The 27,730-nt window shown below is 37.8% G+C and overlaps 3 protein-coding genes across 24 annotated transcripts in view; 1 reads left to right on the plus strand and 2 right to left on the minus strand.

Moving 5' to 3' along the window:
• LOC132260003 (myocyte-specific enhancer factor 2) overlaps window positions 1-13,173 on the plus strand; it is a 28,252-nt gene extending 15,079 nt beyond the window's left edge. For 4 of the 14 annotated variants that reach the window (XM_059757885.1, XM_059757888.1, XM_059757884.1 and 1 more), the window contains 8 exons: window positions 8,284-8,476; window positions 8,558-8,761; window positions 9,797-10,112; window positions 10,170-10,289; window positions 10,650-10,780; window positions 10,840-11,063; window positions 11,155-11,453; window positions 12,069-13,173. In XM_059757885.1, coding sequence (XP_059613868.1) covers window positions 8,423-8,476; window positions 8,558-8,761; window positions 9,797-10,112; window positions 10,170-10,289; window positions 10,650-10,780; window positions 10,840-11,063; window positions 11,155-11,453; window positions 12,069-12,220 — 1,500 coding nt within the window. In that variant the 5' untranslated portion in view covers window positions 8,284-8,422 and the 3' untranslated portion in view covers window positions 12,221-13,173. Of the gene's footprint in view, window positions 1-3,048; window positions 3,695-8,283; window positions 8,477-8,557; window positions 8,762-9,796; window positions 10,113-10,169; window positions 10,290-10,628; window positions 10,781-10,839; window positions 11,064-11,154; window positions 11,454-12,068 lie in introns of those variants that run through there. The other 10 variants (XM_059757889.1, XM_059757893.1, XM_059757891.1 and 7 more) reach the window with 10 other exon arrangements.
• Window positions 13,174-17,449: 4,276 nt separating this feature from the next.
• Window positions 17,450-19,614, minus strand: LOC132260002 (electron transfer flavoprotein-ubiquinone oxidoreductase, mitochondrial). The gene is made up of 2 exons (XM_059757883.1): window positions 19,508-19,614; window positions 17,450-19,447 (listed from the first exon to the last, which is right to left on the minus strand). Exons 1-2 carry the CDS (start codon window positions 19,533-19,535, stop codon window positions 17,640-17,642), a joined length of 1,836 nt encoding a protein of 611 aa, XP_059613866.1. The 5' UTR covers window positions 19,536-19,614; the 3' UTR covers window positions 17,450-17,639.
• A 118-nt stretch (window positions 19,615-19,732) lies between these two features.
• Window positions 19,733-27,730, minus strand: part of LOC132261087 (protein grainyhead) — a 57,891-nt gene continuing 49,893 nt past the window's right edge. For 6 of the 9 annotated variants that reach the window (XM_059759624.1, XM_059759623.1, XM_059759628.1 and 3 more), the window contains 8 exons: window positions 27,505-27,599; window positions 25,579-25,635; window positions 25,402-25,500; window positions 23,874-24,053; window positions 23,645-23,799; window positions 23,380-23,593; window positions 22,384-22,448; window positions 19,733-21,609 (listed from right to left, as the gene is read on the minus strand). In XM_059759624.1, coding sequence (XP_059615607.1) covers window positions 21,483-21,609; window positions 22,384-22,448; window positions 23,380-23,593; window positions 23,645-23,799; window positions 23,874-24,053; window positions 25,402-25,500; window positions 25,579-25,635; window positions 27,505-27,599 — 992 coding nt within the window. In that variant the 3' untranslated portion in view covers window positions 19,733-21,482. The remainder of the gene's footprint in view (window positions 21,610-22,383; window positions 22,449-23,379; window positions 23,594-23,644; window positions 23,800-23,873; window positions 24,054-25,401; window positions 25,501-25,578; window positions 25,636-27,504; window positions 27,600-27,730) is intronic. The other 3 variants (XM_059759627.1, XM_059759626.1, XM_059759630.1) reach the window with 2 other exon arrangements.

Raw genomic sequence — 27,730 nt, forward strand, 5'->3', positions numbered from 1 at the left:
GATGTGGTGAAAGTGAGTGGGAAAATAGAGAGGGAGTCCGCCTAAGGAAAACAGAAGGCCCTACATTCAGATTAATTGAAATGTGTAGTATAAACTCCCAGTTGGGGGGAGAAATGCAATTTTTTTCATTTAAATGCATCTCTTTAATTTCTTTATTGGTTGACAATCCCGATGTGGTGTGATGGGTTTTATTAATTACATGGTTTACCTGTGTACAAATATTCCTGCTTTATTTATGTATACAGAGGGAAAGAGAGAAATATTGACAGCAAATTTTAAATTAGTTTCCAGAACAGCCTAATAAGATTTTTATTCGTTACTTCTTTGTTTTGAAGTATTTTTACTTATTTCCATTTTCCTGTCAGTCACTCAAAAACTTAAATTTGTGCTTCACACCTGAAATAATACATTCATTCGACTTAAATCATTTCTAAGTCGCAATTCTCTTTGAGTGTGTGGAGAATTTCTTAAACAACCACTACATGTTGAAGGGATCAGTGATTTTAATCGCCTTTGATGAGATTATCTGTCATTTAATTAAAGTAAAACTGTAAAAGCCACAATTACTGGGTATAAATGCGAAACAGACATTTATAGCATGTAGATTTTTACGTTAAACTACCCTCAAAATTTGTATTCTCTCGTTTTGTCATACAAAATCGATATTTCACAAATTCACCCCAAAAAGGTCTTCGCTTCAGGTGTTAAAAACGATGGAAATATCTCTGTTAACCCTTTTATTTGGGGGTGAGTGTCTTATCCACTCTCAACTACATGCTGATTTGCAATTGGAAATAAAATGTAAAATGTGTCTCAGTGGCATGAGTACCACACACGGTCGTCTCATCTGAATGTCATAAATAGACATTCATCCAGTTGAAATGTGCCAAAATAATGTTTTAGTGTTGCTATTGAGTCAAACAGTATTGATCATTTTATGTAGAACATGAGTATCTCAACTAATGCGACAACTATGCTTTATGACGACACTCTGACACACTTCACATTTGGCACTTTTCAAAAATGCTCTCTTTAACTCAAGGTAACTTTTTAGGAATAATGAGAAGTGACACCACTGTGCATATATTAATAATGCAGGGTATAATCAGTATGAATACAGAGGACATTCAAGAAGTATCCTTTATCCTTTCTGATAGTTTTGCATGGGGTGTGCGTTGTTTTGTGTACGTGCATGTTGTTGAAAAAGGAGTAAAATATGGATGAAATCTAGGTGAATGTGTAATCAATATTCGATTTTTTTTATTTGGGATGGCATGCACAGTGGAGAGAAAGGGGTGGCACGCTTGGGAAAGGATGAAGACTTTGTGCGGAGGAAGTTTGACTTTGATGAAGAATGACAGTGTGTTTTTCTTCTCACCGAAGAGGAGATTTTCGCAATGTTCAACAATGGTGAGAAACCTTTTTGTCGCTTTTCATTTGGTGGATTTTTCCTTCTTTGAACCCTCTGCAAAGTCCAAGTTTTTATCCCTTTCCTGTCTCGTTGGTAAATCTCAAGAGGCACAGGATATTTTGCGTAGCGCGGTGTATTTGAGATGAAAATGATTCCGGTGAAGGAGGGTGTTTAACGCCACCCACGGAATGACGTCAATCGCTTGGAGTCCAGTATAGTTATTTAATTAGGAAAATCAGTGAAATAAGAGCCCCTGAATTCGTACAAAGGTGAGGAGCTTTCAGAAGAAGCTCTCAAGTGGGGGGAAAATCATATTTTGACGACGTCACTGTAATTTAATTTAATGGTGAAAAATTCAGCATTCCATTTGTTGTACAACATCAGGACATCTCAGTTCCATTGAGAAGAATATTCAGGGACAGTTGATACCGTGTGTCCCTTACTCCACCCAACACAGGGGCATGTTTTTTCTTCCCTGTTGTTGAGGACTTTTCGTCAATGAAAACATTTCATATATTATTGTCTCTGTCTCGAGACAGCGTCTCAACGATCTTCTGTGTAAGACAGTAAAGAAAAAAAGCGATGCCATTTGAATTCAGGCGTAAGATAAAGATGAAGACATGAGGTATGAAGAGACTAAACTCCATTTATACAGCATATGCACTTAAAACAATAATACCGGGTCGGACAAGAAAGCACAGTTCATTTGAAATACTGTGAAACTTTACTGGTTTCATGATTCTCATATTTGAAAAGGCGGGGCATTTAAGGAGGCAGAACTACAAATATTTATCCAACTAATCCACTTTAGAATATGGTCATTATAACTTAAAAATTTTGAATAGTGGGCAATAACTTTCTGGATGACCAGGCAAATGCGCCAGAGCAACACATTTTAGGGAGGAAAGGTGGAAAGTGCCTTTGATGGAAAGCATAATGTATTTGTCTCACTTTCACTCGTGTATTTTTCCCATTTAGATGGCCAACCGAGGCAGCGATTTTCCACCACAGACTCTCGTGTATGGGTGGCTTTTATCAGGCAAAACTGAAACACAGATATGGAGTGCCTTTCCCGTTCAATTTGCGTGAGTGCGAAGAAGATGGAAAAGTGGATGTTGCTTGGTGGTGTGAAAGAGTACATTGGTGATATTCTGGTAGCCCTGCCATCACACTTGGTCTCATATTTCCCTTTTTCCTACGTTTCCAGTTGATTCTGAGTCGTTGCGGTGTCGTGGTGTGCTCCCTTAGTCTGAGCGTATCAGTGCGTTTACGAAGAAAGTATATCACCTTTTTTGGGTTGTAGAAAGAAAGGAGCTTTAGAAGCACAAACATTAATAGGGAAAGTGTGAAGTTTTCGGGAAATAAAAATAGGAATAGAAGCGCGCTTGTTGGTGTGGAAAGTGCAACATAATTGATTGGTGGCATCCACTTTTCTCTGGGTTTTCTCGACAAGGTGCTAAATGATTGATGCTGTGCTGTGTAGGCGGAGAGAATTGTGAGATTATATAACGTTGGAGGAAACTGCGTGTGGAAAATTGAAAGGAATCCCCGGAAAATGTGCACGAGTGGGGAATTTTCCTGAGGAGAAACGTGACTAGTAAATGCGTGGTGGATCACTTTCCTTATGTAAATCTTCATAATAATGAGTCACTGCAAAGCGACACATGCTCACCAGGCAAAGTGAAAAGTGTTGAATGATAACGAATAAAGTTTGATGAAAAGTGCAAGAAGTTGAGAAAATCAATTTTCGCGATAAGAACGTTATCGGTCAATATAGAGACATTTTTTTTTAAATCGATAGGAGAAGGCAACCAGTGATATCGAGATATGAAAATGCAAATTGTTAATGAAGTTTCATGGGTGGAATAGCAAATTGAATTGTGATTGAGTTATAATTTATTTTTATATCCTCATACATACCGAACAAAAATACATATTATAGATCACAAATAGGAAATTACCAATGCGGTACAAGACAATTTTATCCTAGCACGTTTTATTGGTATTATTAGCCGAGAGAGAGAGAGAAAGAGAGAGAGAGGGAAAGTGTGTGTACTTGGAAAGTAGCTACGGTGAAAAGGCAGAAGGGAAAGTTGTGTATGTGCGAAGGAAGAAAATCAGGAGGATTCTCAATGAAAGTGAATTTTGTGGCTTAAGTGACTAAATATATACTGAAGGTAGTTAAAATAAAACTATACTGTGGACGGAAATAGGATGAGGCCTGCAATCTTTACAACACAATAAGGGCAGAATTTTCCACACATTCAGAAAGGATTTACTAAGGTAAACACACTATGTTTATAAAGAGGTGTGCGGGAGACTATGTGGTTTTGACTTGAAGTGACGAAAATTAGGTAAAACGATGAGAAAGAAATACGTAAGGAATCCACAAGGTTAAAAGTCTTATCATACAAACTTTATGTTATCATTTACCTCAGAGATTGCAAACTCTTGTGCGGTATTTGCAAAGAGGTTTATTTGCACCGTATCGAGAAAGAATAACATGACTCTGTTGTAGAGCTCATATGAAGAGAGATAGAAAAAAAAGATGGGTGGAATGGAAAAACAGTGAATTATGAAATAAATCATGTGAGAAGAAGCGCTTCAGTAGAGTGTCTCAGAATGAGCTCGAGTCTCATATCGATGATCTCCTTTACATTTATTTTCCTTTTCTATATCGATTTCGATGATGTTCACGCGTGGAAAAGACTCGAAAGTGTTGTGATGCTAGTTAAGGTAATGACCTTTTTGAATTATTGACGAGACATGCGAGAGGAGCCCCTTGTAGAGGTCACTACATCACATTTTTTCACTCCTTCTTCATTTTGGTCGCAAACTCGCATTGCACAGTGGGATGTAGGTGGCGAGCCAGGGGGAAAAATCGATGGGAAAGGTGTTAGATATCCTTTCCGACTTCATGGAAATTGTCCAGAATTTGTTATTGGTAATTGTATGTATAAATATGATGAAGAAATTGTGTTAGGCTTGGAGTTTAATAGGAAAATTCCAGGAAAGACTAAATATAAATTTCAGCCTAAGATTGCGATTGATTGAAAATACTTGAAAAGGCAAAGAATAAATGAGTGAACGAGAAAACCCAGTGGAAAAATATAGGTCTTATTGGTGGAACCTTGGAAAGCGCGAAGCTCCTTCTTTGCCTGCCTTAAATCTTGAATCTGATATATGCACCACTTGAATGTAATTGAGATCTTTTATCCTAGAAATTGGTTGTGCCAATTTCCTTGCCTGACAAAGTTCAATAAACTATACATAACAAGAGAGTGTATAAAAAAGTGTTTCGTGCAAAAAGATGATAAGATATTAATTCCCTTGTATTTGTTGTTTCTCGAATAAGGTGCAAAATACCATCTCATCTCGCAGTCATGTTTGGAATGTGTGTGTGGGTGGATAGAAGATAGGAAAATTATATGTGATTTATCTCACTAATTGTGTCACAAGTCTCATCATTTTCTCCCTTAATGAAAATAACATGGAAGAATAGAGCAAAAGAACACCTGAGAATTGAATCATTATTATTTCTTCGATAAAAAGATTTTTCGTTGGAATGCCTATCAGTTGATATGGAATGAGATTTTGTGTTCATTCAACCAAATAACAGTTGTCTCTTCTTGCTTCTGTACCCAATAACTCCATGGTGCAGAATTCATCACAATTTAGCTCCTGTTGGGGCTTTTCCCAACATCTTTCACACGACTGATCAATCTGTAGAAGCAATAATTTTTCACATGAGTGTAAATAATAAATGCGAAAACTTGTGATTATCTCATTTAGCGCTCTTGTGCACACACTAGAGCTCTGAAGGAGGACACAGGGGAGCACAAGACAATACAGTAAGAAGTTTGTGGGGAGAAAATACAAATGTAGACACATGGGAAGAAGGCGAAAAAACTGAGAGATAAGACAAAAGAGCAACTTTGATAAACACGCGAAAGTGAATAAAGTTGTGAGTAAAAATTTGTTGACGGAAAAAGCAGATAATCAGTGATATTGCAAAATTTTCCTACTGACCAAGAAGGGCACATGTTGCTGACGTGCTTTCGGATTGGGGTTGTATTTTTAGCGTGCTGAAATGCATTTTATGGCGTATTATGCAAATTTTTTGCATTATGGTATTTCGTGCAAATGAGAATGTAAAATGGTGACCATTTGCTATTTTCAATATTTTATGCTCGAGGGTGCTCCAAGAATGCCTGGCAACCCCTTCGTTGAGTTGGGGTGGCTGTGCCTCCCCTTTTATCGCTTCTCTCTTTCTCGTTCGGAACAATTTTATTGTCAAGGTTAATTGCGTAGAGTTTCCACGTTTTTTGTTCTTATACCTCCACCCTCTGAGTTGGGTGAGAAGAGAAGCTTGCAGGTGAAGGAAATTAATTAGTTGGATTTATTTTCCTCCACGTTTCACTCCTTTCTTCCTCATGTTCAACGCTTTGTCGCTTCTGTTGGGAAACATATAAACGCTATTTTTTGTGTTGGAAAATTGCAGTATAGAATGACTCTGTGCGTGGGTAATGAATTTTTCCTCTGAGTTTGCAACTGAGTCGCGCTTAGGAGGGGTTGGGATGAATATGCTTTTAACAGTGTAGTCGCCTGGTGACCCGTTTTTTGAATGTTTGAGAATCGATCCGAGGTTTTCCACCACTCAAGGCCAGTGACAGAAACACCAGTGAACAGTGAAGAGAGAGAGTGAGAGACTGGGGAAAACCCTTGGAAACCAACGTGGTAGAAAATGGCAAAATTGATGTGAGGATTGAGGGGGAGGACGGCATGGAAAACACCATGAATGTTGGATCCAAACATTTTTTTTTGGGTATAGGTTGACAGAAGAGGGATCCCAATGAAAATCACTCAGTGGACTGTGGGTAATTGAGGATGAAGAATATGTATTCTTCAGGAGATTCTCTTCAGCTCTTTTTTTCACCTTCAACCCTCATTTGTCCCTCAACAGAGACACTCACGCAAGCGGTGTAATGTCAAGGAGTTGAATTACCATTTCACCATATTTCTCCTGAGTTTGAACTTCAGCAAAGTTTTTATCCGGTCGCCTTGCAATGTTGGCGGGCTGAGGAAACTTATGCAAATTATTTGATGAGACTGTGAGAGGAGTTGAGAAAATGATTTGCAAGCACGAAGATGAAATTGGGCAGTTTAATTGTTGGTAAGACACTACTTAAGAGTGTATTTACTGCAGAAGATTATCATGCCTGAAAGATGGATTTCAGTGGGGGAAAGCAAGGCAATTTCAAGCTTGGAGTTTCATCGAACGAATCGTTTTGAAATCAGTTTATAGTGCAAAATATGTTATTTGGAATTTTGTGCTAGTCTGAAGTTATAGCGGATATTCTTGCTCAGCTCTAAGTTCCCTTTGAAATTCCCTTTGAAAAGTTGATTACAAAAACCAAATTCTGCGTGATAAGTAGTGGGCAATTTAAAAAAAAGTCTTATTCTGTAAAGAAAAGAAAAAAAAACAAATGTTTTATTTGAAAAATCTCACGTGCTTTCTTAAATAACGGGTTTGTATGAATATTTTATGTCCACAAGCTTTTTTACGATTATTATAATAATCTCACGATATAATTCACATGCTGACGGCAGCACTAATTCATAAATTATCCTCTGTGTCATATTAACTGGTGTGGTGGGGTATTTAAAAGCATGTACTTAAATTCACTATTTTTAGTCCCACTCCCCTTTGTCAATGGGACTAATTTCGATGCGTCTACACTATTGATTGGGTGGGCGCAGACAGGAGGAGAAACGAAAAATCTGTAAATATCTCATGCCGAATCAAAAATAATTCATTTGGGGATATTTCTGACACGGAGGATTCCCCGCTCATTCAATCTAAATTGAGTGGGTTCTATTTTCGGGATGAGAATCGCCAGCGGAGAGGCAAGTTTCAATTATTTCGTTTAATGTACATTCTTGTTTAAATATTTACCATAAAATTATTTCACACGCGTGCTCGGATGACGAATTGGGGGGCGGTTTTGGATGAAATAATAAATGAGTAGTGGTGGAGAGAGGGAGCAAGGTCAAGTCAGTGGCAATGCCAAGAGGCAGGTGAAGACGCTTAATAGCGGCTCTAGTTGTAGGGGATGAAGAGAAAATGTTGTGAGGACGGGCAGGACTTTGAATTGAAAATCCTCGTTAAATTACCATATGAGTTACAAAGTGGTCTCTCGTATCTTATTTTTTTGTGCCCTTCTCCTCATGGGGGTGCTTTCCTGTGAGTGTGTGCTGGGAAAACATTACTCTGGCTGAGGGGGAAATTTACATAAATGAGCGAAACGCTTCTGTCGCTTGACCTCACACGATGCTCAACATAATGAGAAGGAATTTGGCTGAGGAGAGCAATAGACATGATGCGACTTGCGTGAGGGATAATGAAGAATTGTAATGAAAGGCTCATCCTTTAGAGAGAGAGAGAGCAAAGATCCCCAAAACATTTTTTGGAATTTAATTTTTTCCCTATTCACTGTTTTCTTTTGAGAAAATTGAGTTCTTTTGTGGGTGTCATGCCTCAAGTCTTCTCAGTCCGTTTTCCGCCTCTTCCGGGAGTGTGGAAAAGGTGTGCATAAGTCACACGTGGGGTAGTTTCGTGGTCGGTGTGTGGGCCAGAGCGAGAGAGTGGCGGCCCACGTTGATACCCTGAAGGTCGTCGAATGAATTGCATTAATAATAAATAAAGTGACGACTATTTTGGGGTGCCTGTGTGAGTTATTTATAATTTACACACATTCTAAGCTATTTTTTCGGGCACGTAGAGTTATTTTTTGGTCATTGGGGAGGCTTTTGCGTGACGTCGAGTGGGAATGTCTCACTTTGTGACTAAAGATGGACTTTTCTTGTTTCAGGAAATTGCTAAAGTGAGCTGCATTTGGTGAGGCGAAAGGGTGATTTTGCCGTCCAGCGTTGAAAATTTATCTTTCTGACGTTGTTTAGTGGAGGAAACTCGAAGACATTTGTGACCATTTATTCGTCAAAATTGCGGCCATGGGTAGGAAGAAAATTCAAATTTCCCGAATCACCGATGAACGAAACAGACAAGTGAGTCGCCGAAGAGGCATTTTGTCGCCCTATTTATGCAAATGATGTGCTATTTTGCCCCCTCTCTTCTTGTCATTCCAGGTGACATTCAACAAGCGCAAATTTGGCGTGATGAAGAAAGCATATGAATTGTCGGTGCTGTGCGACTGCGAAATTGCTCTCATCATCTTCTCCAGCAGCAATAAATTGTACCAATATGCCAGTACGGATATGGACAAGGTCCTCCTCAAGTACACCGAGTACAATGAGCCACACGAGTCTCTGACCAATAAAAACATTATCGAGGTACATTATGTTGAGCGACAATGTGCTGGTGATGCAATTCTTAAGGCGATTCTTGAGCCGTTTGCCTCTGAGAGATGTAGTAGTTAAGTGTGTCCAATTGGCTCAATGGAATCTTACAATCTTGATATCTTTGAAATCTTGAAAATTGATGGTACAGATGAAAATCTCTCCGTGTCAAATTGGCAGAGGCTACATGCTAACACTAACAGTCAATAATCCAGTGATTGTTTACGACTTTTCTTTTACTTTATTTATATTTTGAACACTAATTCCCTAATGTTGATATATTTTACTTTTATTTCTTCCAATGTTAACTGTCACTTTTCCACGTGTTGACTCTCAAATGTTGATGATCAATGAGAGAGTAAAATAGAATGACTGATGATGTCGATGAAGATGAGACTGTTGTTGTTGTCGTGCTTGCAAAAATTGCCTGATTGTTAAACCTCACATTGTTGCTTTCAAGTTTATTTTCTTATTTTTCAACCCACTCACTCAATTAAGAACCCACCTATTTTGTGTGGTGGAAAATCTCTGTGAATTTTCACTATTACTGAAAATTCACTGAGATTTTCTAGTTTTCTTGAAATTCGACTCAATTTCATCTTTTGCTATGAGTAGTTATGCGTCCTTTTGATCTTTTGTACGTTTTGTACCGTGTGCAATATGACACCAACATTATTTGCACGGGAAAAGAGTTAATTAATTGAAACATGATTTTTCAATTATCCTCTTATATTAATTATATGAATAACATTATAATGTAATTGCGGGGAAAATATTATTAAACCTGATAATGGCAGTTTTTACACCAATGAAACTTCCCTTTGATGGGGGGAAAAGCTTTTAATGGGAAATGTCAAAAAGTAGCATTAAATTGACAATGGAAAGGAATTAGTTTTTTTTTTTCCTGGTATAAAAATAAACGCATACTAGTTGTGAAAATGCTCATTAAAAAAGATGAAAGCGAGCGGACAAGTTCCCCCTAAATCGATTTCCCAGTACGTTGTGAGCTCCGTCCACTGACACTTGCAGGCGCTTACCAAGAAGGAGAATAAGAACGGAGTGATGTCACCGGAAGCGGAGGAGCCGGAAGCTGAGTACAGCCTGACACCACGCACAGAAGCCAAATACAACAAGATCGACGAGGATTTTCAGTTGATGGTCCAAAGAAATCAGCAAATTGCCGCCGGCGCGCGTGTCAACATGTCCGGCAGCAACTATGCCCTGCCCGTGTCTGTGCCAGTGGCCGCTGGGGCGTACAGTGGCGAGGCGGGAATGCTCCAGGCGAGTCCTCAGATGGCCCACACCAACATTAGCCCGAGACCATCGAGCTCAGAGACGGATTCTGGTGAGTTGCTCATTCTCAGGCTGTGAGTGCGATGATCTGACCTCGGTCGCATTGCAGTTTATCCCTCCGGATCGATGTTGGAGATGTCCAATGGATACCCACACTCCACATCACCACTGGGCGGCTCTCCGAGTCCGGGTCCTAGTCCAGGATTAGGTGGGCATCACATTAATAAACGTAAGCTTTGACTAACAAATTAACTTTTTAACATTTTTGCACGGAAATAGCATATCAATTCCACTGATGTGTCTATAAAAAGCGTTTTGCTCAAATATTTTCATCGTGTGTTGCCTTATCGCGACAAGTAGAGATAAAGAAGAATGTGTAGCGTCAAAACAATAGACGTGCGACAAATTGGTGATTTATCAGAGCAATATTGAAAGTGTGTTTATTCTTTTTTGCAATATATAGTGTAACTTTCTATTACACGATAACAAGAAGTGTCTAGACAGAGTTGCATACTAACATGATTGGATGGGAAGGAGTTCTGTGATTTTACACTGAATGTAATGTAAGGAGATGGTTATGTCTTTGCAGCGTCACACCATCTGTCTCACAAGCAACATTCACCAGGACCAAATAGATCCAACTCCAATTTGCGCGTTGTGATCCCCTCACCGCTCACGCCCAATCACATGACGGCGCCGGACGACGTGAGTTACGCCGAAGTGAGTCAATCTTAACATCCATGCGTAGTGAATTGGTTGTTCTTGTGAATAATTTGTAGAATGCGCCATATCTTGTTCTTCTATCGCAGCACAACCGCCAGCCGTCCTCGACGCTCAACACACCCGTTGTGGCGCTCCAGACACCCATACCCGGCCTCTCGGGCTATCCCACGTTGAGCTCCTTCGGCGCCCAAGACTTCTCGATGACCTCCTCTGACGTGGGCATGTCGCTCTCCACGTGGAATACCGCCCACCAGAATCTGGGAACGGTGCAGCACACGAGGTGAGATTGACTTCTACCTTTTCCACCCCCTAATAGGCTGGTTTTTGTAATCTGTATGACTTGAAAATGTTTCTATTGGGTGTCTGAATAGAAGTGTGCTGTCTTGCAGTGGACTCCCTCATTTAGCCATATCCAACAGTACCCCGCCGCCATCAACATCACCCCTGTCAATTAAGGTGAAGTCTGAGCCGGTCTCGCCGCCACGGGAGCACCATCCGCATGGCGGAAGTGGCCTCGGGCAGAACACCATCTCAGTCACGACCATGAGCGGCGCTTCAGCGGCTGCCGTGACGTCAGTGACGTCCAACATGGCAGCGCTGGGGCACCAGCAGCAGCATCTCATTCTGACGTCGCGGCCCAACTCCACGGGACATCTCACACCAACGCCAGGTTGGTTAAACATTCATGCGACTGATCTTGGAGCGAATTAAAGCTAAACTTTATTATTATAGGGTTTCTATTTGCCAAAAGAAAACAGATTAAATTCACTCCAACCTTGCTATCATACTATAAATTATTTGTATTAATTACAATCTGTAAGTGAAATTGACATAAGTGAGAAGGAAAGCTTTTTAAGGGGAGGGGGTGAGCTTGTATGAATAAATGAGAATGTGATTAGATGAGATATTTGAGTCAATCTATAAAGTTTCAGTCTACATAAACCCAACAATACTTAATGTGTTGTATAAAAAATTTACACTACAACTATATTGTCAATGTTTGACATTAATTCCTTTAATTAGTGAATCAATTGACATGTCAGGGTTGAAAGGAAATGAGTGAAAAATTGGAACAAATGCAATTTAACTTTGTTGGCATGGATTAGATGTTAGATGAATTTTTTTTGGGTTGAGATTATCTTTTCTTGATTTAGTAAATCTTTCTGGGGGTGTTTAATTGAAGTTTTCAGAATTATCCGGAAGAACGTGTGGTATTCTTTGGGACTTTGTGGGGGTTCAATTGAGGATTAAATTAACTTTAAAGCATCCCTGTTTGTGCTTGCAGGAACGGTGACACCGACGAATGCACCCTCGCCAGTGTCAGATCTTCGCCACAGCGCGGGCGGCAGTGCGGGCATGTCATCGCATTTGCCAGACTACGATGCACCCACGAATGCCCACAAGCGCCCCCGAATATCGGAGGGGTGGACAACATAGCTGGCGGACATGGAGGACAGCATGAATTTCTACATCACCGGAAGGCATGAGGGGAATTTCCCGAATTGCGGAAACAGCGTCATTGTTCTAAAATGAATTTTCATCTCATTGGTTTCTTCAGTTTGTACTGCACTCTTCCAATCAGTCACAGAGGTAAAGAGAGACAATTTATACCTGGAGGAGATCCTGTGTCATATTAAAAAGGAAAAGAAGTTATTTAACCTTGTGGCATGGACAGCAAATGTTCATTCCACGAGTCAAATGTACGGATAATGTGCAATATAATTAAATGGATGAGAAATGGAAAAAAAATATCAGTAGGTTTATTTGTAAAAAGAAAAATGAAATTGTGAATGGAGGAATAGGAAAACTGCAATTCCTCTGAAAATATATGCACACACACACATTCTCAAATCACTAAAGATTTTATCACAATTGTATAAGAGAAGAATATTAGAAAAAGTGCCATGAAAAATTTAGAGCGGTGAAACATTATATAAAAAGGAGCTATTTAGAAGAGTGTCATAGAATATTTTTAAAGAAAACAAGAGGAAAAAATATGAATATCAAGTCCGCCCTTTATAGTCACATGTTGAGAAGAAAGATGAGAAACAATTACGTAGAGGAAGAAGTACACATGATAATTGTAAAAAGTACCAGAGTAACGGTTTTTATTTCTTGATGAAGAAGCTCTTAATACTCCGAGCCGTTAAGCAAGTTACATTTTACCGTAAAGGATTGAGACTATGTATTTCTGTAAATAACGAATGGGAAGTGACACGTTTCATGATCCCCGAGTGAATCATTGAGAATGGTTCTGTACAAGTTTCCTTTTTATTATTTCTCGTGCAATGTACTTATTCGAAGATTTTTTTTTTACTTTGCAATTACTTTACTAAAATGTGAGGAAATTAACCAAAATATTTGCACACGAAAATAGTCTTTTTTTTTAAATATAGAAGAGAATGGTGTGAAGAGAAGTAAAACAATAAGAGGTAAAATAAGAACATGAGCATAAAATTTAGAAGAAATCCTTTTTCAATGAATGATTTTGTTCTATATACTTTATTTTACGATGCATAGTGACGAAATGATGTGTGAAACAGTCTAATAGTCTGGCTTTTTTATAAGATTAAAAAAAGGAATAAATTGAAAATGATGTGAAAGTGAAGAGAAGCGATATGAAATATTTATTAGTTCCGCGTTCTTACCGAAAAGATGTGAAAGAGAAGAACAAGCATATTTTCTATTTGATAGATAAAGTTATTAAGTTTCAATTAAGTGAAATATTTTACTATTTATACAGCATAATTGAGAATGGATATCTATTTACATTTCTATTGATAAATGATATAATTTGGTTTGTTCGTAGTAAGAGTAAAAAAAACTGGTCACAAGTGTGAGAAAAATATTTTTTCTTTGTTTAGCTTAAGCCGTAGGAAAGTAGAGTTTTTATTAAGGAATATTTTTTCGAGATACTCATGGAGTTAGACGTGTGCCATTTTATATTATTACAAATAATAAGACGTGAGGATTAAACTATATAAAAACTATTAAAGTTAGTGGACAAAATGATGAAAAGGAACCCTGAAATGCCACTGAAAGTGGAAAAAAATCTTGGAAGGCGTGTAAAATGAGTTTGGAGAGAAAACAGCTTCCAAGAGTGTCCTTTTGATTTGAATTCATGCAGAAGAAGAAGAAAACACAAATTTTAGCGATAGAGTGGAAAAGAAATACACATGAGATTTCACTTCGCGTGTGAAGTGTGGTTAGAGTTTATATTTAAAAGTGAGAGGAGAATATATTGATAAACTACAATTAATTAGTAATAGTGAGAAAAATATTAACGTTTTAGGTAGAAATTGTTTAGAAGTCATCTTTGACCATTGATTATAATAGAAAGGGTGTTGCAGAGATCGTAAATCGTGGATATAATGAGAGAAATTTATTAGACAGACACACAATGTATATTTTCTGATAAATGATATTATTAGGTGAAAAAAAGAGGAGTTAGAAAAATGATCCCGCGCGATTTTTAAGGAACATTTAAAGGGTATAGTTAAAAGAAGAAAAAAGAATTATTGATAATAATGTTACAATTACACAATTCACGACACTAATTCACACTCAATCAGATAAAGTCTTATGATTAATCGTGTTTCCCTCAATTTTTTTTGATCTACGGAGATAGAATTTGTTTTGATTTTAATGCAAATTATTATGAGAAGAAGGAGAATAGCAAATGTGAGGGTATAAAAGAAATTAGATAAGGCATAAAAGAGTAAAAACCATGGCTGGTCATAGAGTAACTACTAAAACATATTTGTAAATACAAGAAATAATTAGTCATATCCATTTAAAGTGAGAAAATGATAGTGAGTACCTACAAGATAAAACCAGCTGGAAAATCCTATACAATATTACAGAGGAACACAAGTCATCCGTTAGAGAATATTCGATTGAAGATATATAGAAAGCCGATAATTTTAAAGAGTGTGAAGAAACCACGTTAAAAGCCCGCATAATTCCCTAAACTCCAAATAAAACACTTTAAATTGAATAAATGTCCGATAGAAGAGAAAAAAAAAACAATCCAAAAATTTATCGTAAAACTGTTGATGGTAATTTAGCGATGAGGAGAGATAAAAGAAATGTTAACTGTTTCTCGTAAAAATGTTGCACGTTTCATCCACGAAGAAGCCAATTTACAAGCTCTGAGAAAAACAACACAATAAAGTAATACAAAGGAGATTTTCTTTTTTGGTGTGATGGTGTGATTTTTTTTTTAAATTTGTCTTTATATTACTCCTATATTTTCTACATTATACATTAGTTTTTTTTAGCTGTAAATTCCTTATGTTAATCCGCAAGTGAGAGAGAGAGAGAAAAGAAGATGACATTTCTTTCTCAGAAAGAAATTGCAGAAAAGAATAAAATATGATTTACTTTTCAATTTCATCAGTGGACTTTTTTTCTTCAGTTTGTTTCACTAAAAACAATTAACATTTTTTGTCATGACATCATTAACACCATTAATGAGATTCCTCGCAATAAAATAAATCCTTTTATACACATTGGAAATACCTGGGATACAAAAAGAAATGATCATTATACACAAAGGAAAATACTTAATAAGATAACAAATGGTATAGAAAATTGCATTATTGAAGAAAGAGAAGATATTTAAGTATTATAAAATGAATGATACGTGTTAATTACCTCCACTTTGTAGATGCCTTAAAACACAGTGCCTATTTGCATATTATGAAAGAAAGAAAAAAAAAACATAGACGGAGATTTAAAAACCAAGAAAATATATGAAAAAAAACAATGTAAAATTCTATGTGATTCACAACACTTGGAGAGAAATCGTTCCCAATTGAATGGCACATGGAAAAAAAGCATAAATCCTGCATGAAGATTCTTCCTCTACCTTGGAAAAATAATTATACTATTAATGCTCGAATTTGTGGACAAAAAAACACCCAAGATTGGCAAAAGAAGTCGTTGGGAATATTTTGTGGTTAAATATTCAGTGTTATGTGTTTTAATATGATGACAAAAGTGGACAAAGAATGAGTATATAAATGTGTTTCAATCACTCTCAAAATGCACAATTTTCCATTCTTTAAAGTCCTTTTGGGTGGCTAAATTACACGTTTTCAATGCGACAGGATTGAAATAGACAGAATTTATTACCAATTTTTGTTCGAACGACTTACTTTCCGTCAAAGGTAGCATTTTTATGACAAATATTCATAACAATATAATTGAAAATAAAGACAAATGCCGCTAAAGATAATTAATTTCCATGTCTAAGAAATGGGTTTAATCCATGGCTAAAATAGTAACCAAATTGCTACTTTAGAAAGTCCCTTTTTGCCTATTTAAACTCTGTCGCCGAGGAAGAACCACCCTGTGCATTGCATTGAATTTTTTACACCTTCTACAGGGTATTTTATACACACATTTTCGTATTAAATCTCCTAATTGTAGACAAATAGCGAAACACCACTTTTAAGAGGAAAAATTACCTAATAAAGAGACAAAAATATGAGAGGAAAACGTAAAAGAAGCTTTCATAAGTGAAATTGGTTTCATCACGTGAAACAACAAATTTAGTAGAAAAAAATGAGCCTTTTTGACAAACTCACACCAAAAAGATTTATAATGGAGAGAAATTTTATTTTGCGTGTGTTGTGCCTGAAACCTTTTTTAACAAGAAATGAAATTTAATGAACTAAATGTGACCTTTTGAATGACGTTGTTTAGTAGAGAAAAAAAAAGTGAAAAGTAAAAATTTTTACACAAATGGCGAAGAGAAGTAGAAAAATGAGGGAGATCCAGAGGAGAAAGCCAGAGCTTTTCATATCACTTGCACACATTTTTCCACCTTCTTTCCCTATACTTTCACTTAAAAAAAAACTGCTCCGTTTTCACCTCCTTTTCCTTTTACTCAGAAAAGAAGGGGGAATTCGTTGTGAGACTTTTTTTGTAAATACTGTGCGATGAGGAGACAGAAAAAATTGAATATTTTTAGTGGAAGCATATTAAGTGAGAGGAAAGATTCTACGTACAAAGAGCTGATGTTCACCCCTAACTGGACGGTGTGTAGTTGAATAGTGACATGATGAGCACCTTTTGGCCCCAAAAGTCAATGCAAGACAAAAACCCATTGAATCGTTTTTACTGTTGATGCAGAGAGTTTAAATAAAAAAGTGAGGAGATGCGAAGAATGAATTTGGTAAATGTCTAATTCCTCAATTATTAGTTGTTATATTGGATATTCTCTTGTAAAGAACATAAAAATATTGAAAAAAAATATGACTTACCTGTAATGATGGAATATTAAATGTCTTCACAAATGGATTAAGAGAATATTAAGGAAAAGTAACAAAGTCGTTGTATCTCCCCGTTTTCTTGAAAGACAGAGGATTGTGTAAAGTTTCTATAAGATGAGTTGAAGAAATCCGTTCCAAAACATTCATAGAAAAAAAGCAACACCACAACATGAAGATTTGGAGATGAGAAAAGTTGTAGGAAAAGTGTGCTCCAGAAGCAAAACGGATTGATGAACTAACAGAAGAGAGAAAAGAACTTTTGATTAAGTTGATTGATGATGATGAGAAGAAAATGATTGTTCCGATAAATTGATATATTAAAAATGAAAGAAAATATATGAGTATCTATGTAAGAAATGTGTCTTTTCCTTTCTCGTAAACTCCATAATTCGAAAGATAAAAATTCGACTTTATTCACCCCGCAATTAGAAAAGTATACAATTGGATAAATTTTTCTCACTACAATCAGTCACCAACTGGAAGGTACTTTCAAATATATTTACAGACTCTCCGGGCGTGCAAAAATAGTGATAATAAATGCGATTTTGTCATCAATTGATATCAGGACGTCCTCCAGATTACATGCCATTGTACGAGGGTCCGCCGCCGCCCTCGGGCACCACCCAGTTGATGTTCTGCGTGGGATCCTTGATGTCACACGTCTTGCAGTGGATGCAATTCTGCGCGTTGATCTGCAGCCTCATGGCGTCCCCGCCGGCCTCTTCGTTGGGCACGAATTCGTACACTCCGGCCGGACAGAAGCGCGCCTCGGGACCGGCAAACGCGGCCAGATTGTTGGCCACGGGCACGCTGTCGTCCTTCAGTGTTAGATGAGGCGGTTGATCGCCTTCGTGATTCGTCCCGGTCAGAGCCACAGACGAGAGCAGGTCGAAAGTGACCTTTCCATCGGGTTTCGGGTACTCTGGCGGCGTGCACTTGGCCGCTGGCTGGATCTTCGTATTGTCAGCCCCACCGTGAGACATTGTCCAGGGCTCGCGACCGCCCAGAATGATTGAAATGCCCGATAGAGCGAGTCCCTTGTACAGGCCAAGTGAGCCATGGAAGCTCGGCCTGAGATTGCGCACCTTGTGCAGATCATTCCAGATGAAGCTGCTCTTCACGCGCTCTGCGTAACTCTTGGGCTCAATTCCCACTGTTTGACTGCTCGGCGTGTCCGAGAAGAGCTCCTCGCACACACTCTCAGCCGCCAACATGCCACTCTTCATGGCATAGTGTGTGCCCTTGATCTTGGGCACATTCATGAAGCCCGCTCCGCAGCCAACGATGCATCCGCCGGGGAAAGTGAGTCTGGGGATGCTCTGGAAGCCACCCTCGTTGAGCGCTCGCGCACCATAGGCGATCCTGGTGCCGCCCTCGAACACAGAACGGATCTTGGGGTGAGTCTTGAATTTCTGGAACTCCTGGAAGGGACTTAGGTAGGGATTTCCATAGTCCAGACCAACGACAAATCCCACGGCTATTGTTGGCGTTGGCTCGTTGAGATGGTACAGAAAGCTGCCGCCGTACGTGTCACTGGACAGAGGATAGCCAACTGTGTGCTGCACAAGTCCCGGATGGTGTTTCTCAGGCTCAATTTCCCACACTTCTTTCAATCCAATGCCGTAGGATTGTGGCTCTGATTGTGCATTGAGGCCGAAACGTGTCATGAGCTGCTTGGTCAGGTGTCCTCGACATCCTTCAGCGAAGATGACACACTTGGCGTGCAGTTCCATTCCACGAGCGAAGGTGTCCTTCGGAGAGCCATCCTTGGCGATTCCCACGTCGTTCGTGGCGATTCCCTTGACGCTGCCATCCTCGTGGAAGAGCACTTCAGACGCAGCACAGCCCGGATAGATCTCCACCCCGAGGGCTTCAGCCTGCTCGCCCAGCCACTGCACCACGTGACCAAGACGCACGATATAATTACCGTGATTGTCCTGCGGCCAGCCTTTGAAGATGGGAATAGGCAGGAGGGCGTTTTTCGTGAGAAAGGCAAACTTATCCTTCGTCACGGGTGTGTTCAGCGGTGCTCCCAACTCCTTCCAGTTGGGCAGCAATTCATTGAGAGACACCGGATCGATCACAGCTCCCGACAGGATGTGACCACCCACCTCAGCTGCCTTCTCAACCACGCACACCCGGATCTCCTTCCCCTTCTCAGCCGCCAACTGCATCGCCCGGATGGCAGCCGACATTCCCGATGGTCCTCCGCCCACAATCATCACATCCACCTCGTCCACTGACCGCTCCATGTCCATGTCCTTCCAGCGAGGATCCTTGTCGCGCGGATTCATCGTGTAGTGTGTAGTGATGCGAGGAAACTTACCCGCGGCACCGGAGAAGTGCCGCCGTGGCAGAGCGCCCAGCCGGAAGGCGCTCTGATGCACTGGAACGATTCCCTAATGAGTTAAGAAGCTCCTGCACCACAAACCGCACGCCTACTTACCTTTTATTGCCCGAAAAACTACGCTCATTGTGTGATATCTCGTTCAATGCAATTACATCACAATATCCCAGCTGATTCCACACGTTCCACAACTTTCCGCGCAGTCAAAGTACACTGTAAATCAGTGACGTCACGGCTGAAACCATTCAACGGACACAAGAAACACCAGAAACAGTGAACCGTTGGATTTTTGAATAAAACAAGTCTTTTTATCAATACACTCTCTATTTATTTATCTCTCTTCAATTGTGTAAATGGATTGGTCTAAAACTAATTTAAAAATTCCATAAAACTACACTTTTTCAATTATCAAGATTAATTTGACAATGATTTTCTTACTCTCTTTACACTATTATTTCTCCATATTCAAAAGGGGTTGATTTGGAAATTAAAAAAAAAACATTATTCAGAAAATCTAGTTACTTTGCTTCTTGAAAAAAGATACAAATTAGTTAGAATGTAGAAGTAATTTGAGAAAGAAAAGTGAGTGTTCCTCATTGATTGATATTTTCTCGTTCTTTACTTATAAATCCTCCACCATAAGTATCAATTAAGTAAATAAAAAAATTAAATGCAAGTAATCTTAATATTTATGAAAAAATACACAAAATTACTCTCAATATAATCCCACATTATGATTATACGGAAAATTATTTGTTATGGATATTTTTTTCAAAATTAAAAATAATATTGCAGAATTCACAGCTAAATTAATTAACAAAAAGACAATGTTAATGAATTGAAGTGTCGCTATGAATAAGTTGTCTATAAATCTAAGGAAAGAAAAAAAAGAAACCTACGAATTTTATGGAATTCACAAAAATCTATCAACGTCAGTTAATATCTAACAATTTTCTTTCCCGTCATTTTGGAAATTCCTCCTGTTTTACCCACAAATGTTATTTATAAAGTTTGAATTGTGAAAACTTAAAACTTTGTTTCGAGATCGAGAATTTACAATTACAAAAAAAATGATAATATGTTCGTTTAAATTGGCATAAGTTTAAACATTAATTCCTATAATATAAAAAGGATATGTAATTCCTTAATTGTAGATTGGCACTCAATGATAAAAGTTGATTTATTAGCAACATTTTGCTTCCGCTGACTTGCGCTGAAAACTCTCTTCTCGCATTTGATCTTTCTCCACTTTTCCCATCTTGATTTATTCATCAGGTACTTAAATATTTCGTTAAAAATAATTTATTTAAAAATCTTCTTTTACCTTTTGTCAGTTTACTCTATGAAAAAATATGGGAATTCCATTCATTTGTCCACTTTCTTCACACACTTCAATTTATGGCAGTTTTCCTTTCTATTTCTTGTAATATTTCCACTTAAATCTTAATATCTGATTACAACTGTGGCTAGAATACTTGCTTCACTATTTGTTATAAATCCTTAGTAAAAAAAAACAAACGTAATCATTTTTCTTCAATATCAATTTCAATGATGATTGAAAGGAGGGCAAAAATACGTTGATTGATTCTTTTTTTCAATGTTTCATAAACTTATCGCATTTCATTGTAATTTATATTCTAAACTTCCTCAATTTCGTAATAAATACTTTCCGCATGCGGAGAAAAATACATTTTTATGTAGAATATTTACAATTTCAAAAAATACCCATTTTTACTGCAAAGATGTACGAATAGCTATAAATTAAACACCTCTTCATCTCTCTCTCACTCTCTCTCTCTCTCTCTCTCTCTTATTACAAAATCTTCCTGCCCTTATCATGTAAATTACAATATTAAGCCAAATACTTTTCTCATAACTAACTACTCATAAACTCATAACTCATCTACTCTAAATATACAAATTATCCACTACAAATAAAAATATTAATAAAAATGGAAAACACTTGAAATCACGGCAAGATGGCAATTAAATTATCTCTTGAAATTGTACTCTGTAGTCAAATTCATCTCCTTTTCGGCCTCCAGCGTCCAAATATGATTTGCTTCTTGTCTACTTAGGCCATTGGCAATTCAGAGAATGTGATATCAAAGACATCCTCCTCAAGTTGGCGCACTTCCAGCAAGAAAATATCCTCGTTGCAGTAGTATGAGAGCATGTCATCATCAATTTTCGCCGTAATCCTGCCAAAACACATAAGAAGAAAAGACTTTAGCAAACGTTCGTACAAAATTTGGCAATTTTGGGACTACAAATGGGAAAAGAGAAGACAAGAAACAGGTAAAATACGGTATTTTGTGCCTCCCGGACGTTAAAAAATGGTAAGAACCATACAGATGTCTTCGAAACTGTTGTCAATTAATTTTCCATTTGTTCAGTTAAAGACAGATGTTAAAGAAAAGTGAAATACTACAGATTTTCACTCAATTGAGCGCTCTAAAATAAAGACTTATTATATATATTGAGAATGTTTTGAGTTTCGTTGGAAAGCAATAAAAAATAAAATAGTTTAACTCATAGGATTTTCAAAACAGAAAACTATATTCCTTGCTATCTCTATTATTTTTGACACCACTGTATGTATTTTTCTTTACAATGAACAAAAAAAGAGATCTCAACAACTTTTTGATCGTCAGCACAGATTCGATCGTTATTTTAATCCCAAGTATGCTCTTTAAGAACCCTAATATTTCACCAACGATCTTGATAAATCAAGAGTGAGAGAGAAAAAGATATACGATTATATGAAAATTTATTGCTTCTCCATCTTTTCAGATGCAAAACGCGATCTTGAGAGCGAGGAAAATTTATAAGTAGGATTTCAAGAGAATTTATTAGGAGGAGAGAAGACATAGGCGAAAGTTGTTAGGAACAAACCAAAGAAAGAAGCGCATGAAATGTGCAAGAATTCTACAGATTAAGGTTGTTTTTTTCTGACTTTGAGTCCATCCACTTACCCTTTCTTATTTTTTCTGTACAAGTTATTTATACTCGACGATGAGATTTTGTATTTATTTTCGATCTGCAATTAAGATAAACAGAATACTAAAGATAATTTGGAAAAGACAAAAAACACAATCGAGTATCAATCTTTCTTCCATCCTCTATTTTATCGTCTCCACGGGCGCAATGCACAAAAATAGGAGGAAGAGAAGAAAGATAGAATATGCTAATGATATTAATTATCATAATTCATTCCAATTCTTTTCATATTTTTTTTATTCTTTCATCGTTTTATCCTCTCAAAAGACTTTAAGAAGAGATTGTAAAAAAAAACAGAGAAAGAGATAGTTTAACTTTTGTGCCAATAAACAATTTTTTAATTTCTGTCTTTCTTATATTGCGTTGAAAATTAGCATTTTGAGTTTTATTAAGAAAAACATAACCACTGTTTGAACATTTTTTCGCAGTCTTGCTGATTATGGAAATTTTTCTAGAAAGGAAGAAACGCTTTAAAGAGATAATATCGAAAAAACATCCAAACAGCAAAGTGATGATTAATTTTTGAATGATAATAGAATGATGTTAATAATTCCATTTATTATTGAATTAAGAAACTTGTATTTACTTTAAAACACACCGTGATTTGTGGCATTTCGTCAAAACACCCATGCAAGAAAAAGAGTTGTAAATGTTTGTTAACAATTGTTAATTTTCAATCAAATCCGATCTGTTCAGCTGCTTTTATGGCAGTTTTGTGTGGATTTTTGTTCTTTTTTTTGCCTTTACAACACGACAAATATCATCGTCGATCGCATTTTAAGATAAATAATACTGTGTCATACAAAAAAACAAACATATATAAGAAGCAGTTAAAAATTTGTGTTATTGGCGCAAAATGTGAAGAATTTTGTATCTCCCTGAGAACAACTTTCTTATCTGATTCGATTTTTGGTGCTTAATTTTTCAGATGAACACTTTGTGGATGAGATAAAGGCCAGTGGATCACTCACCGCGTTCAAGAGGCCCACCGTTGTGGGTGGGATGACGTGAAGTGGAGTGTAGACATCCTCATTCTCCTGCCTCACGTACAGCATAACACGATCGCACAGCGGCGGAGTCATCCTCTGTCGCTTGACCGACTGTCCGAACTCCCCCATTGAGTTCTGCACCATTCCGCTGTCCAGCATGTGATCTTTCTTGTCCCTGCAATGCGAAATAGACTCACTACTTCCTGTAAATGAGAATCCACAGTTCGTCTGTGCGATCTTTACTCACGTTGGCACATCGGGTGGAAAGTGATTGTGAAATTTGAGCGTGGGTGTGATGGGCTTGTTGGCTGTGTGCAGCAGAAAAGGTGAAGTTCCCTTGATATCTTGCGATCCAGTCAGATCATCGTGGCCATAGAAGCCCTGTAGCTCCATTCCAGACAGCTAAAAATGGCGAGAAAACATATATTAAATAAATAAATCGCCTTCGACATGGCATTAATCAGCAAAACACGCACCTTGTCGATGTCCTCGGCGGGCGAGAAGAGAACAGGTGGCTTGTTGAGGTCCTGCATTGTGTAGAACTCCGACCGATCAGTCACCGGATGGTACAACTCATCCAGCTTCTTTCGACCTGTCGTTGTCATTTTCCGCTTTGCAGCACGACGCTCTTCATCGCGAGTCTTGCGTTCAGCACCCTGTAAGAACACCGTAACTTGTGAGCTTTGGAAAGTGCCATTGTTCCTTCATTTTGCAAGCTAATCATCTCTGAACAGCTTTTAGGGCACTAAAAAAAACAGGCAAATCTTCGCGTTGAAGAAAATAAAAAAGAACATTCTCTGATCGAGTCCCCATGTGTGGCATTCTGTTCAATAGTGAGTTAAGATCTTGCAACGATCAGTTGAAGATCACACACATAATATGCAAAACGTCAATAATTGCTGAAGAGCGACTGTTGTGAACATCCATGAATTTAAATTGCAAATTCAGTCAGGATGAATTCAGCAGTCATCTTTATGATCAATACTGTTGAAAGTGATCAAGCCGATCACTATAAAGATCATATCATTGGAATAATTTTATGAATTTACGACACCCTACCCAATGATATTGGTGCATTAAATTTTACAAGCCGCCCCGTGTTGATGGAATTGAATAAAATTTAATGTTTATTTTGCCATTCAGAGGCACTTTTACTCGAATCTCTCCCCTTTTTCCCACTAATGCCATCGTGCGCACATGCAAAATCTACAAAACATAAATGATGCATTCACTGGCAGCACAATGTACCGAGCGTCATGCATAATATGTGGATTGACGTGAAAAATGTGAAATATTAATCCTGCAGGGTAGAAATTGATTAGCGGTTTATTGTGCACAGCTTATTTATTGTAATTTCTTCATAGTGCTTTTACTTCATTATTTGCCTTGATCGCCCACATACTTCAATATTTCACCTTTCGGAAGCCCCAGAGACTCGATCATTCACGTACTTCCCTCCACTTTGTGCAGCACACGCTCTAAAGAACGTAGAGCGCCTTTGTATCTCAACATGATGATCAGATAAGAACGATAAATTGAGTGTTTTACTAAACTTTCCAGCCTTTTTTCACCTCCAAATACGCGCAATGCTCTTAAAATTGTTCGAGATCAACTCTAGTTCACGTACTGCCGGTTAATTTATTACTTTTCCCTAATGAATTTCACGTTTCTCTACACTATAAAAAGTCATAGCTAATTTATATAAATATTAACGGAGAATTTTACGATTACCCCGTGCAGACTTCTTTGCTTGTGACAATTTTCCACTGCTTCACCGGAGGAATTATTAAGTGATAACCATTATTATTTTACGATCAATAATTCTTGATCTAAATGCTAGCTTCTGTTTCCCACCCCGTGATTCTCCCCAATCCACACACTCTTCTGAATTCAAATTTACGATTATTTATATTATATTCAATATTAATTTCCTCTGTTGCCTTGCATTAACAATTCGCGCAAAGTGATCATGAAATGCAATTGGGAATAAATGCCTTTACTCACCTTATCACAAAAGACTTTTATTTGGCAATAACCTCTATGATAGACTTGTGTGTCTCGTGGATCTTCGAATGTGTCAATTTGTACATGCAAAGGCAAACCCTGTCGAGAAAAGAAGGAAATATTTCGTTTAAAAAGTCACTCAATGAAGTCTATCATTCAATTTAAGCGTTGACTCACCTTAACACCTTTCTGACTACTAAAATCTGTACTTAGGCACTGAACGGCTATATTTATCTGCAAAGGAACGTGAAGAAGAGAGAGAGGTTAGATCATAAAGTGCATTAGTGTATTTAACCGCCGAGAGTTTTGTCAATCCACCCGGCAAATGCAATCACTAGCAATATTAATAAGACATTGTGGTGAGTGCGGAGTCACACGGCAATCATAAGGAAACTCAGCAGTTATAATATTCTTCATAAAATTCGATAAGGATTGCATTATGCAACATTGTCATCGCCACATATACGGCTGTGGAGCGGGGAGCAGAAAATGCGCTAGAGTGGCTAATTCTGGATGGTCTCGCCATCCTCCCATTCTGCTGACCATCGGGATGGCATGGAAATTGTGAGAATGACCGTGAGATAGAGATGAGACGCACCACTTAAGATAGTGATCAAACTCGCAATGCGAATTTCTTCTCTGTGTGGCACATAAAATCCAAAGGCTTATTGCCAGCGCTCAACTCTGCATTATCGCACCTTCACCTGCCTCCAACTCGGCTGAGATGTCAAGAAATGTAAATAAGATATTTTCCATCTCCCGTGCCTAAACATTTTGCCATACTTATATATGGATGCCTAAGTGAATTGCATTGCTCAATAAAATATTTTCAACTCATAGAAACTTTCATATCTCCCCGTATGACTTGTGAGAATGCCATTTTCTCTCTCTTTACGGATCATTTTAAAAATTCATACACTTGCAAAAGATGAATTATCAAATTTTCAGTATATTTCTCTCTGGACATTCAATGAATGAGAAGGGTGCTCGAGTTCGTACCAGAAAGAAAATTCGCTTCCTTCCCCATCGGATGATACATTTTGACGGAGTTATTTTAATTGCCGTCAAGAAGCGATTGTCTGTGGCTATTTTCTATATACGCAATCACAAATCTCAAATCTCAATGTGTGGAATTAATTTTCTAATTTGCCATTAGTTATCTCACTCCACGACTCGCCCCGGCTTATTCACTCTATATCCAACGTCCATCCATACAAATTGTACGTCACCGCCCACAGATACCGTCACTGGTGCAAAATAAGCTTCTGTGATAATTTATTTGCATTAATTAAATATAATAATAATAGTAAATACAGTGAGGAGGCAAAAAGAGGTGCAACAGATTTCAAGTGCCGGAGAGCAGCACAACAAATTATTAATTAACGCAAGAGCTTATTCACCTGGACTTTTGAGCTCAACACACATAAAACTCCATTTTCACCTATAAATTAATTTCGACTTGCCATGCTGGATATTGTAAAATACACCCGAGAAATTCAATCACACGGAATAGACGGTATATTTTTTCTCTATGCAATAAATAATTTGCACTGAGCTGAATTTTTTCTCCTCTTTCCTTCCGACAAATTGCCGCCCAAGAGTGTCCACACACTACACAGTGTAATGCATTTGTCCATTCACAATTAAAAACACTCTTGGTGATGGAAATTAAATGACCAATGGACATTTTTAATGGTAGATTTAGTCGATAATAAAAATATCGCCAAAGAGAGGCATAACCCGATAAAATTGCTATAAAAGATCTTAAGAGACACTTTTAGAGTGTCTTTTAATGTTGCGCCAAATACAATTAAAAATTAACCATTAAATCCCTCCATCCCACCGGTCATTTCTTCACACATCATCCCACTCTCCCGATGAGCTTTCCGCAACACACGCATTGCAAATTCTATATATGCCATTTTTCAAATACCGCATTACTTCAGACACTTTAGATTAGATGCTTCACTCTTTCTCTTCCTTCTTGCGTTAACCCTTTCATGACGGAGCACTTTTAGACAGGTTTAATATAACAGAGTTGTCACGATCATCTAACGCACAAGAAATCTGAATTTCACCCTAAATCAAAAATTTAGATTCTACCTTTGCTGAACTGTCCAGAGGATTCCAGTAAACGGCAATTGCATTGTGAGCCACTTCTTCGATACACCCAACGAGGCCGACAGAATTTTTTGTGTCTGCAAGAAAGACAAAATGATGAAAATGACAACCATTAAAATGACATCTAATTAAAATTCCAATACATTAAGCAATAATAAAAAAAATCCATTTAGAAAATATGAATAAAACGTCTCCCTCTCTCTCTCTC

The sequence above is a fragment of the Phlebotomus argentipes genome, unplaced genomic scaffold (genome assembly GCF_947086385.1).
Source record: "Phlebotomus argentipes unplaced genomic scaffold, Phlebotomus argentipes genome assembly scaffold_18, whole genome shotgun sequence".
NCBI classification, from domain to species: domain Eukaryota; kingdom Metazoa; phylum Arthropoda; class Insecta; order Diptera; family Psychodidae; genus Phlebotomus; species Phlebotomus argentipes.